General features: G+C 42.5%; 2 protein-coding genes across 8 annotated transcripts in view; both read left to right on the top strand.

The window, feature by feature from the left end:
* Positions 1-2,454, top strand: part of TENT2 (terminal nucleotidyltransferase 2) — a 46,025-nt gene extending 43,571 nt beyond the window's left edge. For all 7 annotated transcript variants that reach the window (XM_072859052.1, XM_072859049.1, XM_072859045.1 and 4 more), the window contains one exon: positions 1,561-2,454. In XM_072859052.1, the coding sequence (XP_072715153.1) occupies positions 1,561-1,635 (75 nt within the window). In that variant the 3' untranslated portion in view covers positions 1,636-2,454. The remainder of the gene's footprint in view (positions 1-1,560) is intronic.
* Positions 2,455-6,913: 4,459 nt separating this feature from the next.
* Positions 6,914-12,772, top strand: part of CMYA5 (cardiomyopathy associated 5) — a 48,567-nt gene continuing 42,708 nt past the window's right edge. Inside the window, exon 1 of the mRNA XM_072860154.1 lies at positions 6,914-7,080. Within this exon, the coding sequence (XP_072716255.1) occupies positions 6,914-7,080 (167 nt within the window). The remainder of the gene's footprint in view (positions 7,081-12,772) is intronic.

Genomic DNA, 12,772 nt, shown 5'->3' with positions numbered 1-12,772 from the left:
ACTTTATCTTCATTCATTATTTCTTCCTACATGAATTTGTCTGGTAATAAACAATGTTTTATACTTCTTACTATCCCTTTTTAAAAAATATCGCCACCAATGGTTTTCTACTGGTTTTTGAGAACTGAATTAAATTGGTACTTTTCTTTAGGGAGACCACACTCATAATTTTAGAACACGAGCAGTTCAAACTGGAGCTTTCACTGTTCCAGTCAGTGGAGGAGGCAAGGACACTTTGAAGCAAGCAAAGATTTAGGCCTTGGTTAAACATCCTCTTTCTAGAAATCCTTGCTACCAACTCTCTTTTATGCTTGTCTCCTATCATAAGCATTGCATTTGGAACTGCAGTTCAAATTCTAGTTTTCTGAGATCTCTGATTATTCATAATGTAGTTATGACTAGGGATTAGAGCACAGAGCTGGCTTCCAGCTTTTACCCGTTAGACTCCCCTGTTATGCTGCCATTGGAGGCTCCTGTTTACTCCAGTTAATCAAGTCCTTAAATACCTTGAGGGCTTCTCCAGCAAAAAGGAAATCAATGCCAGATACTAGTAATAAAACAAATGCTATAAGGTGTTGCCTTAGTCAGAAAAGGATAACTTTTTTGCTTTGTAATTCTGATCAGACATGTCAGTTTCCTTCTATTTAACCATGTTAGCATACAAAATACTGTTCACATACTTTTACATAAAATACTTTATTTTGTGACTCTGCTAAAGCAGTGGTTTAGAAAGTAGTTTGGGCACTCTCACTCTTCTGAGAAATCAGAGTGAACTTCTCTTTTCAGAGTTTTCAATTAAAAAATTGGTTTCAAACCTGTGTGGTTTTCTGAAAAATGTAAAAGCAGCTGTTTGATCCCAGCTGTCTGGAAGCCTATATACCAGAGTGTTACAGCCCTGAAAAAATTTCCTCTTTACTAGGAACCATAAAGACTGATAGTTGCTTAAAATTGCAAGTGCTTATTAATATCTTGCACTTTTTTAAGAAGCGTAAGGAATCTGTTTGTCTCATTGCCCTTGAGAGATTATTCTTCCTGTGGTTTTTAGTACACATTGTGGTTTAAATTGACTCTGTGTAAAGGCAGGAGGGTCACTAGAGTTATTTGCAGGTTCATGGCCTGACAGATGTGACAGATGTGTCCTGGAATTCACACTAGAGTTCAGAAGAAAATTGAAATAGCCTATTTTAAAGTTCTAGACACAATTAAGTTCTAGAGATGTCAGAGTTTAACATCTTGTATCAGGAACTTTGACATGTGTGAATTTGAGACAATTAGTTTTGCAGTCAGAATATCAATGTAATGCTTAAATAATATTAACGTCTCAGACTCCACAAATCCACTCTCTTCTTGAAAGGCTGAACCGTCCTCAGTAGTTCATTGCATTTTGTGTACCTTTTGGATTTTTTCTTCCCTTAAAAAAAACCAAAACACCTCTTTTCAACAAGGGGAAAAATATCAACTGTATTTTTGTGGATCTGTGAGGCTTACTGCTTACAATGGTATTTAAATATTAATGGCAAAGATATTTAGCCTTTTAAAACCTGGTACTTTTTCCCTCAGTCTTGGCAGGTATTACGAGACAAGAAAGATCTGAACCGTATATTACCTTTAAGAACAACCATACAGAAAAGATAATCAACTTCTTTCACTTTCTTCTTACTGGATCCTGCTGAAATAAAGAACAGTATCAAAATCAAGAGGCCGTTACCACATGTTTTTTTATGACATGTTTTTCTCTGTAAACTTTTGTTAAGGAAATGTTTATAAGAAAGATTGCATATTTTATTATCCACGTTTGTTAATACAGCTGTTCATTCAAAGATGTTTTCTGAAAATGCTTGCATTGTTGACTTCTAGAAGAAAATCAAACAGCAAACCACAAGAGTAAATCCATTTTTAAGGAAAGTACGGGAATATACTGACTTATTTCCATAAACTCTGTAATCATTAATTTAGACACATTGAACCATGAAATAAAGACATTCAGAGCTAAACAGTGTGCAAGTCTGACTATGTCCTTAAGGCATTGTCCACAGTACCCACTTCTTGATGAACAGACAGCCCGTGCTTTACATCTGCTTAATTGCAGTAAGCACTTTTTTTCAACTTGGCACTTTCCAGTTTTATTTCCCTTTTACATGGAACAACAAGCAACAATTTATGAAAATTAAGCTAGATTATGGTTGGTAGTGTTCTGGATATGAAGAACTGTGATCTAAGCTGGAATTTTCAAGCAGCAGTTCTACTACAAAGAAGTTGAAGTAAAAAAGGACAAATCAACACGCATAAATGCTTCATATTCACACAGAGTAGGCAAGGTACTTTTTAGTGCTTCCTTTTACATATTTGAAGTAATGGTGATGTCTGCTTTGAAAAAACAAAAAACAAAAAACCAAACAAAACCAACCAACCAAAAACAAAAAAACAACAAAAATCCCAACAAAAACCCCCAAACCAAACCAAACAAACAAAAAAAAACAAAAAAAGAACAAACACCCTACAGCCCTACCACTGCTACAGTAAGCTGGGCTTCTGTTTTGATCTTGTATAAATTTTTGTAAATTGGTCAGCTACTGTAAATTGAATTTAAATAAGTAATCTTGAAAATTAGCTTTTCCAAAAAAAAAAGTTGTGAACCCTCTTTTAGGCCTGCTGTAGCACAATTTGTGCCTCTCATATATTTGTTATTGAAGACCAATTCATTGTTAAAACTGTACTTACCATTAAACCATGACAATGTCAAATTCATATTTTCATTTTTTTAAGTTTAGTATTTTGTATGGTGTCCAGCGGAATAAAGTTTATATATGGAAGATTAGCTTATTTTTCCAGTTTGTTATTTTGTACTGCATATTTTAAATGTTTCCTATAATTACGTAGAAAAGGAAATGACCTGTGAAGGTAAGGCCCTGTTGCAAATCATAAACTTCTATACGGCTATCCTGCGCTGCATCTGTGTACAGGTAAGTTTCATCTATTGCCATCTCTAATGAGATTGTGAAAACCCTTATAACTGTGTAAAATAACAAGCATTATGTCTTCTTGTGCAAACTTTTAAGTTCTAATTTATTTCAAGTTTTACAACTTTGAAGTTCTAGAAACTGTAAACTATTTGCCTGCTGTGAGGTTACTTACTACACACTTCATCATGATCTAGTCTATGTAAGATTTTGTCTTGCTCCTTAAAACTGCTTCCTTCTGCAATTTAAACAGTCTTTCAGTTTTAATCCGACTCTAGCAATCTACTAAAATGTTCTCCCTCCATGCATATGTTCCCCTTCACTGCCCTTCCTCTTTATAAGATGGTAGAGTTGGTCTCAGTGAAACATTCATTTTTACCTGCTTTATGTAAAATGGAAGCACAAGTTTTTAGTACAGGATGATGTCCGGATTCAAAGATGCTCTACAAGCCCTAGATGGATTTTGGGGAGAGGGGAGGGCTGCTCTTTTTTTAAAAAGGTGCTGGCTATCTCTTTGTCTAGAAAATATAAAACTTTCCCAATGCAAGATAACTAAGAAGGGACATACATGTTCAAACTTGGAAAAAATGTATTTCAATTGAGCTGGATGTGAGGCACAAAACTTTATGCATGTCTGTCTCATGAGTTTGCATGGCATCACGTAAGGTGTGAACATCTCACACCTTAAATTACTGCTTTATGTTTGAAACTGCTTCTTCCTAGCTGTTTTAAAATAGACAGTTAAAAAAATTTTCATACCTCTGTGCGACTCCATAAAAATTGACCCACCAACTCAGTGATCATTTTAATACAAGCCAAGGTCTGTAACCACAATGGCCTGTGTCTTTTCAAAAGAATCCTTTTGTGTTTTTTTTTCTGAAGTTTATGTACTTCTGATAACCTATATTTATAATCAGAAATACAAAGTCTACATGATAATTTTCCCCAACTGTTTGGGGACAAGCCTGTTTGTTACATCCTTTCTAACAACAGAAAACTCCCCAGTAATCTTCTGTGTTACCTAAGCAAGATGCAAGATGGTTTAAGGTCGTTTAGCTTATAGCAGAAGACACTAGTGGGTAATCTGGCAAGAGCACAGAAAGTGGCAGTGCTCTCACATATCAAAACATATCTGAGAGGTTTGGAAACCAAATTTCACCAGGTGTCATATTATGTAATTCTCCTGTCAAGGCAAACAAGAGCAGCACCACTTTCCGTGGAAGTGCCAGACAACTGGAATGACAGTGAGGGGACATAATGATACTTGTTAAATGGTGAGCTGCAACTTTCATCAGAAAACTTCAGATAAAATACCACAAAATAAATGGATGCTCTTCCTACAAGCATCATATTCAAGCATCAACATCATACAGTCTGAAGCTCTTCAGAGGTTTAATGACCTGGATTTTCATCTACTCTGGTCAGGTATCCAGAGCAAGAAATCCACTCATTGCTATCACAAATCTTAGTGTTAGCATGAAGTTTTCCCCTCTCCTCAAGTTCAAAATAAAACCTTCAGACACCTATCCCTTGGCGTACACCCTAGCAGGAAATTTTTCTGAGACCTTTGGTAAAAGATGTTTTTCATGCCTGACCAAGGTTTCAGTGTGTGTGCAAGATGCTAACTTCTCTGAAGCTTCTTACTGCCTTGAAATAAAAAAGCTTTAGTTCAGCTGTTTGTTATTTTAGGATTAGTTTTGATTACTCATTTTGGCACTGGGTTTGCCTGTCATTTCTGACCTTACATAATGTCAGAAAATACTAGTGTTTCATCTAGGATTTTAGGAACTCTAGTCTTCTAGCAATGCTTTTAATTAACAGGCTCAGAGGTGGATGGGAGGACCAAACATTAGCAAGAGCTTCCCATTCAGTAACAGTAGTGCCAGAACTGGCATAGGCTGTATACTGTGAAACTTGAAGTTTCTCTTCTAGCTCTCTTGCTCTCTCTTCTCCTAAAATGTGGTTGTGTAAGTGTACTCTCTGTTCCTTAAGGTGTTCTGATAGTATGAGAGGTTATTTTTAAGAAATCCCTTATGAAGAATTCAATGTAAACCAATTTTAAGACTCGCATTGAAGGGTGACATGGTTATCTGGGAGAAATGGGCAGCCATGATAAAAGGATGTAAAATGATTTGTAGACAACCTGAAGTTAGTGTTTGTGAATACTGTCCCAAATGCTTATTTGAAACCAATGCTTTTCTTGAACGTGGGTCACTGGACTCAACTCACAGTGTATTTGGTGTTAAATTTAAGTCCATCAGAGAATGTCACTCTTGATTTAATGGACTCTACTTGCTCTGGATTCTCTCACATGTATTTTGTAGTGTCTGTTTTTGTTATGTTTGTCTTGTTTTCTCTAATCCTTGTGTGTTTTGATATAAATTTTTCCCGCATTGATTTTACAGAGTATGGTGCTTGTAGGAAGAGCATGAAAGAACATGCTATTTTGGTCAACTTACAGGTCAAATTAAGTAGTCAGAAGTACAGAAGGGAGAGCACTAGGTCTGGAAATAAATTGGAGCGGTTCTGGTGAAAGGGTACTCACCTTCCTCTTGCTGTGCCGAAGACTGAATCAAAACTTGTGCAATATATGTATGCTGCATATATAAGCATTTCTAGAAGATTGTAAAGCTCTTGTTTTCCATGGGTAAAGAATGTGAACTCCTCTACCTTAAATTTAATTGTGCTGTGTACACTCTCTCTGTGCTCATGATTAAATTTGGAGTTTAAGTTAGTATCTGTTTCAAGTACACTTCTTCGAGAAATTATGTTCTGACCTTGTGAATTGTGTACCTCAGTGGGTAGGTCAAGAGAGCAGACAGGTTTTATCTGTATGCACTGTTTAGGAAATATTTTACTTCAAGTGAATCTGTCAGTAGAATTTTAATTTAGTATTGCAGAGAGCGCTTGTACCCAGAAATACCTGCTTGAGTGTTTCTGTGCTTATAACACAAGGAAGAGTTCGCTGATTGATTTATGACCAGCTATTTATTTGAAGGACAAAAAAAAAAAGAAAAAAAAGAGAAAAAATGAGATTAGAGTTATACTGTGCATGCAATGTTTTATATCTGAAATAACTTCTTTATTTAGAATCAGAGTTTCGGTGCTTCTCCCCCTCTTCTAAAAAATAACGAAAAAAAAGTAATTACTTTGGCTAGTACAGGTTGGAAATATTTCCATGTTGTCTGTGAAAAGCACTGCATTTTGTGTGAAATGCAGAATCATAAAGAATAAATGTGGCTTAACTAAACTCTACGTGGTAACGTAGTTTTTATTGGCTTTAAATTAAAATTGGTTCAAGTCCACTCAGAGAGGAAATCTGAAATGTCCTGTGATTTAACATATCAACAAATTTGGGGGTTCAAATATACTCCCTGTGTGTTGTTAAAAACCGCAGTGCATCCGATTCCTCTCACGGTACGGTATTAATTACTGAAGGCGCGTGTCCTAGGCTGATCCACTAGTAATTGTACTTAACCTCTCTAGCTCAAGTTTGAGACGCCCTGGGTCCCCGCAGTGCTCAGGGGCGGAACTCGCTTTTGAACGTGCTAAATGCGCCTTTTTTGGGGGCCCTGAGAAAACTCTCCTTCCGCTTCATCTGCGCCGTCCACCCCGAATTCGCTAGAGGTGGCTTGGGAAGGTCTGCTGGGCCCCGGCCCCTTCCTCCCTCTCTGCTATAAAAACACCTCGCTGGCAGCGGCGGGCAGGCCAAGGGGCCGAGCAGCCGGGCCGGTGGCCGTCGGGGTTGCCACGTGTCCTGGCACCCGGTTGGTGCTAGGACCCGGGGTAGGACCAGCAGCGGCTCGGCGCTGTAACTTCGCTGCCTTCTATTTAAAGACTGCCCTGAGTCAGGAGAAGCGAGAGCTGCTGGGGATGACAGTTGCTTCAGGCAACCCTGGGGAGGACAGGGTCGGGGGTAAAAATCACCGGCGAGGGCCTGAGCTGGGAAGGGCATGGAGGGGTACCGGGGCGCCGAGTGCGACAGGGCGTCTGAGACCTCCTCCTTTGTAGAGGATGAAGAGGAGGAGGAGGAAGAGGAGGAGGAGGAGGAGGAAGAAGAGGAAGAAGAAGAGGAGGAGGAGGCTGCGGACCCGGAGGAAGCAGAGGAGCTGACTAACAGGTACAGCCTCCCCGGGGACTCGCAGCCTCGCGGGGAGCTGGCAGCTTCATCCCAAAGCACAAGCTGGGGGGATGCCAGGGCTGGGGCCCGGTGCTGGTTTTAGTGCCGTTCCCCCTCCCCTTCCCCAACTGCCACAGATAAAAGGCGGGGGGGGGGGCTGCTAATGGGGGTGTTTTGGATGGATACGGCTGTAACTAAGTTTTGTGCAGTAAGCGCCTGCCCTGAGTTCCCTGAAAGCTTTTCTATTTAAAGATCCTCTGGCACGCCAGCTCAAGTGGTATCTCCCTCTCCTCCTCCCTCTCTGGCTGATTCTTTGTCACATATCGATCTTAAATGCTCTGCAGATTTGCTTGTCAGGGAGAAAATGGTCAAAGATTATAATGGTGCATTGAAATTAGCTGCTTTTTACGGCCCTTTCTCCCTTCCTGCTTGTCCCTCCCTCTTCAGCCTTCTCTTCCCCAAAAAAGGAAAAACTTGTATGTGGTCGCCACTGCCCACCATGATTTGTGTGGCTGATTTTTGGGGTGCAATGAGGAATATTTTATCACTTTGATTTGGTTTTAATTTTTTTTTTCGTAATAACTCTTGCACAGAACCAGTTTGTGTCCTAACATTGTGCTCCTACCATCAGGAAAATAATGAGCGAGACAGTGGCCCGGCACCCAGCGCGTGGCCCTGGTCCTGCGCAGGATGCGGAGGTGTTTGCAACCCGATCCATGCGGTCGGACTCCTCCAGCCGTGCCAGCCCTGGTGTTTTCAAAAAGAGACCACGAGGCCTGAGAGTCCCCCGGCACATATCGGGCCGCAAGATTTCTTCCCTGTCTTGAGTACAGCCTGTCAGGTTTGGGTGAATACTGTAGGAAGAACCAAAGATATTAATGTTGGCAGTTTTAAGGTATTTCCAGAAACCGTTTTTTAAGCAGTTCGGGTCATACAGTTCCTAAATCCTCAGTGCTGTATAGCCATCCGGTGTTGACAAACCGCTCTGGGTATATCACAGTTCAAAGCACTTTCTAACATTGCTGATGGTCACTGGGAGAGAAAAAGATGGCAGAAGAGAGGCGGGGAGGCTCTGTGCAGCCTAACCCACCCCGAGTGCTGTGGGAACGAAGGTCAAACAGGGAAACATATCCCAGGACAGTAGGAAAACCTCCTTGCAGGGGGAATAGAGAGCTGGTTTTCCAAAGAAGCGGGGGACACCCCTGGTGTGTAACACGGCTTTTCCCCGGAGGGGGATGTTGACTCTTCAGTCCTGTACAGGCAGAGAGATGGGTTACGTGCTGATAAACGCTGCTTGCACATGGGTGCAACCCTACGAGAAAGCCATCTGAAGTTGGTGGAGTGGAGCTACTCACTACAGACAGCTAAAACACAGCTGACTGGGTATCTTTTAATGCCATCTGCAATTAAATGGCTAATAATAAAACTCAAATTGTGAAACATAAGTGGGAATGGCTAATTTTTCCCTTAAAGGGAGGGAAATCTATGTAGCCTTGCAGTTACTTACTGCTCGTGCTGGGAGGATGGCTTCTCCACGGCTGCCTGTTAGCAGCTCCCTGCAGCTGGGTCTTGGTTCTGGCTGGCAGCCTCCGCAACACAAACTCAGGCATTGCATCCCACCGCTTAATTAATTCACAGAAACCATTCCCTTTAGCTCTCGGTTATATTAAGAATTGCAGAGTTCATCTCTAGCCTTAACCATATTACTAATAAGAGAGGTCAGAGTCTACCAGAGAGGTTTTTAACAGCTGTGCTCAGTGGTAACTGAGTATATTTAAATCCATTTGATTAGTTTAATTAGGCTAAAGGAGATGTTCAATCTGGGGCTTGGTGCAGATACGGTAACTGCACCAAGCGCTCCGCAATACCTTAGTAAAGTTAAATAAAACTGATTCTTTAACTGCTTAAATTTTGTTGTTGCAAATGTCAGTGTGGTTGTTGAGCTTACGGCCTTCTGTGCTGCGTGCCTGGGCAGAGCTCCTGGGAGGTGCTGGCTAAGCAAGAACAGCCGGGCCGAGCCCCTGAGACCTACTTACTCAGGCTGTAAGCTAATTATTTGTTGACAAAGAGGTTTGCAAGACCCTGTTGCAGAAGAGACTTTTTTCTGTGTGTGCTTTGAAAATGTAGCTTAGAGGAGATGTAACCAATATGCAAACTTGGCTGAAGACAGCCTGTCCTAGACGCTGCCGTCATTGATTTATTTTTAACAACCCCAAGCTCTCTGCTGCTTTTGTCTTCTTCCTCAGCGTGCAGTTGAACAGCACCTGGTTGTGCAATGTTGCAGTCAGCAGGAAATTCCCCGCTGGCTCCTATTTCCACCTTTCAAGCATGCTAAATATCCTCATTCCTATTTTATAAGAGATACGCAGCAAGATGTCTGGCCCAAGGTCAGCCAGTGCCTGTGTGACAGAAGCAGAAGAGCCCTGGTGTTCCCGTGGGACGCTAACCCCTGAGCCCTGACCAGCCTGCTCCGCTTCCACACCAGTTCCTCTGCAGCAGCCACAGGGAGTAAAATCCCAGAAGCTGCAGCAGAGCTTATGACTTGCCCCAAAATTATGATGCATGCACATAAGAAGCAGAAAAGTTTGGGTTGCACATCTTCATTACCCTTTTTGATGTAAACTTGGTTTACAGTTTACATGTCAGTTTACAACTGATATAACTTGGTTTCCTAACACAGGTTTTAATGCAAATAATGAGATGAACACATGGCATCAGAACCTATTGTAAAGATCGGATAAGGCATCGTGTCCTTGTCAGCATAAATAACCTGCTGATTTTCAGAGGCTTCGTGCAATATTTTCTTGCCTTTGGGCATTTTACTATCTGAGAGAGACAGATCGTGGCAGATGTCTTTTGTTTCTAGCTCCTTGTAGAATTAAGCATCTAAATGTGGAAAATATTTTGAAAGCATGTATTGTGTGTTTTAAGGCAAACATGAGTATGAAGTAAATAGGTTTTGATTTTTGTATCAGTAACAGTGAGATTAAAGGCTAGCTATAGGAAGATAGTTTACTGGTTAACTGGTTTACGTACCCACTGGAATATCCGAGTCTCTAACAACTATGTGATGGGTGAGCTGCTCTGTCACCGTTCTGTCTCTCAGGCCGTTCCCAGCTGATTTCCTTCTGCAGTGGGAAGGTCTCTGGATGTGTCTGTGCGCAGGGCTTACACAAAAATGGCTCTGCAGCCAGTTTATATGTGTTTCCAGGTAGCTGGTTTGCCTGGAATGGGTATGGGCTGATGTTATCTATTCATTTAGTGATAACCTAAGAGCAGTAAATGGGGAGAAAGTCCTGGAGTTCTGGAATTTATTTTTTTTTTTTTTTTTAAATGAAGCAGTCCTTCCACAAGCACATCAGAGGTGTGGAAGCTTCAGAGCCAAGTCTAACTTAGGATGAGCGGTGAAAAGGATGAAAGGGGAAGCGAAGTGGAGAAGCGGGTGGCTTGCCATGTGGGGGATGCTGCAGCATCCAGGAGAGTGAAGGAGTGGAATGATGGCAAATGGGAGGATGGGAAGGGGAGCGCTGGGGATTTGTCTTCCCAAGGAAAAGTTTGCCATGCTGTCTCCAAAGCAAAGACAGACAGACAAGGGGAAAGGGTGTGTGATTCTAGTTTCCTAGATGAGGCAGCGCCTGCCTGGGGCTGGGGTGGAAGGGGCTGTCAGGGCTGTTTGTGCGCTGCCGGCTGCAGGCACACACGCGAGGAAGGTGAGAGCGGTGGGAAGCGGAGGCTTTCCAGCACCCCGCGCAGTGGGGCAGAGGCTCGGGCTAGAGGGCACGGGGCGAAGCATCGAGGCGGGGGTGCTGCAGCAGGGAGAGGTGCAGCTAACGAACCCACCCCGAATCCTGGCCCCGCTGGCAGCTGCAACTGGGAAATACACTTCACTCCATGTTTTGTTTCTCTTCAACCTTTTAGATAATATTAACTGAGTCCTCGATAAAGGTCTAGATTGCAGTTTGGATCTAAAATAGCACTCAGACTTTGAGAAGTTCCCCATTAGGTCTCAACAAAGGGATTAAATCACTGTGTAAAGGAAGTCTCCCACCCAGACCAAAGTGTTTGTTCAGTAGATACCTGTGCTCCCTCCACGACCTGTACAGTGGAGAGTCCAGAATGCAGGAGCAAGGCATCTCTGGGGCACAGAGGTGCTGCGGTTTCTTAAGCAGCACCGTGAAGCTGTGACCGGCAACGCCTCTGGGCCATGCCATGACCTGACGTCTGGAAGAGAGACCAGCACCGCAGCGGGTTGTGTCACTTCCCAGGCATTTGCAAGCATCAAGGATGGAACAAAATGTCTGAGACTGGCCCAGCTCCTGGCTCCCAGCTACTCTTAATAAAAACCAGCTTTGTAGCAGTGCAAGCAGCAGTCTTACTGCTTTTAGATAATTATACGTTTCAGTTTGGACAGATGCATGAACCACTGTGTTGCCAGAACGGGCATCATTAACACTGAAGGAAGCTAGCGGTAGGATAACAGGTGAAAGGCTGGTTTTAAAATAGTGACTTTCTGTAGCTCCTAATTCTCTTACCCTGAAGAAGGAGATGGATGAGCTTTAGCCCTAGGAAATGCAGAGCAATAGGCAGAGACCTCTCTGGGCATACTGATTGCTTCAGGGGAAAGGGGTGGCACGGTAAAGGCAGAAACTACAGGAATGCACAGAACAAAAACACACACAGAAAAATAAAATATTTCCTTCAACTGGGAAGGTGAGCTGGCCAGTGCCCATTTCCACTTCCTCTGCACTGTGCCTGCAGGATTCAAGTAGGAGCCTTCAGGGGATGAGAGGTCTTGTCTGTGCTGGCCATCGCCACAGCTTGACATCTCAGTCATTTTATCTGGGTTGTTTTCAGCTTGCGAGGTGTTATGCAGCAAACAGCAACAAGTTTTGATGATACCAGGAGTGACAGGGTCTGATATGACGTGGGTAAAGGGAGGTTCTGGAGGATTTTAGAAAGCTGATGGGCTGGCTATACTTCTCTGCGACAGTGGTGGTGTAGCACAGATGGGCAGACCTCACTCAGTGTGTCTGAACACGACTTCTCCGGCAGCTGGGGAAGTGAAAACTTTTCCCTGGTATGATACATAAGGGAACATGTGCCCAGCCTGCTGGGCTGGACTAGGAACCTGAAATCTCAGCAGACACAGCACGGAAGTTGTAGTGAGAAAGGACAGGAATGCGTGAAGCACAAGAGGTGATAAGAAAGATCTGGTTTTGAACTATTATGACAGGAAGCACAAAAGCAGTTGTCAGCGTCTTCAAGAATTATAAAAGTTTTGAGCCAATGTCCTAGCATGGAAATAACAGACTGGCAGCATGCGTGCCGACAGGATTGGGTGTGAAAAGTCTACATGGAAAACAGGCAGCACTGGCTTTCCTCCCTGGATGTTAGTGGATTCACATCTGCGTTTATGGAGCTGAAACACTGTGAGCTTCTTTTTGCAATGGCAGACGCTTCCTCTGACTAGACAGGGGTCTTTCAGCTACTACTGTGCAGCATGCAAATTGTATACAAAACTAGGGCAGCATGTGGAAGTATATTGGGAGAAAATGCTTGAATTGTGTGTCTTTCATTCTGGTCTTAAAAATATAAAGCACCACCTCATTGCACTGTAGAGGAATATGGACTGTGACCGCAACCTTGGAAATGAGACAATGATGTGAATAATTCAAGCTTTTTGCATAGGCAG

The sequence above is a fragment of the Ciconia boyciana genome, chromosome 4, assembly GCF_034638445.1.
Source record: "Ciconia boyciana chromosome 4, ASM3463844v1, whole genome shotgun sequence".
Lineage (NCBI taxonomy): Eukaryota > Metazoa > Chordata > Aves > Ciconiiformes > Ciconiidae > Ciconia > Ciconia boyciana.
This window is presented reverse-complemented; position numbering and strand designations above follow the sequence as displayed.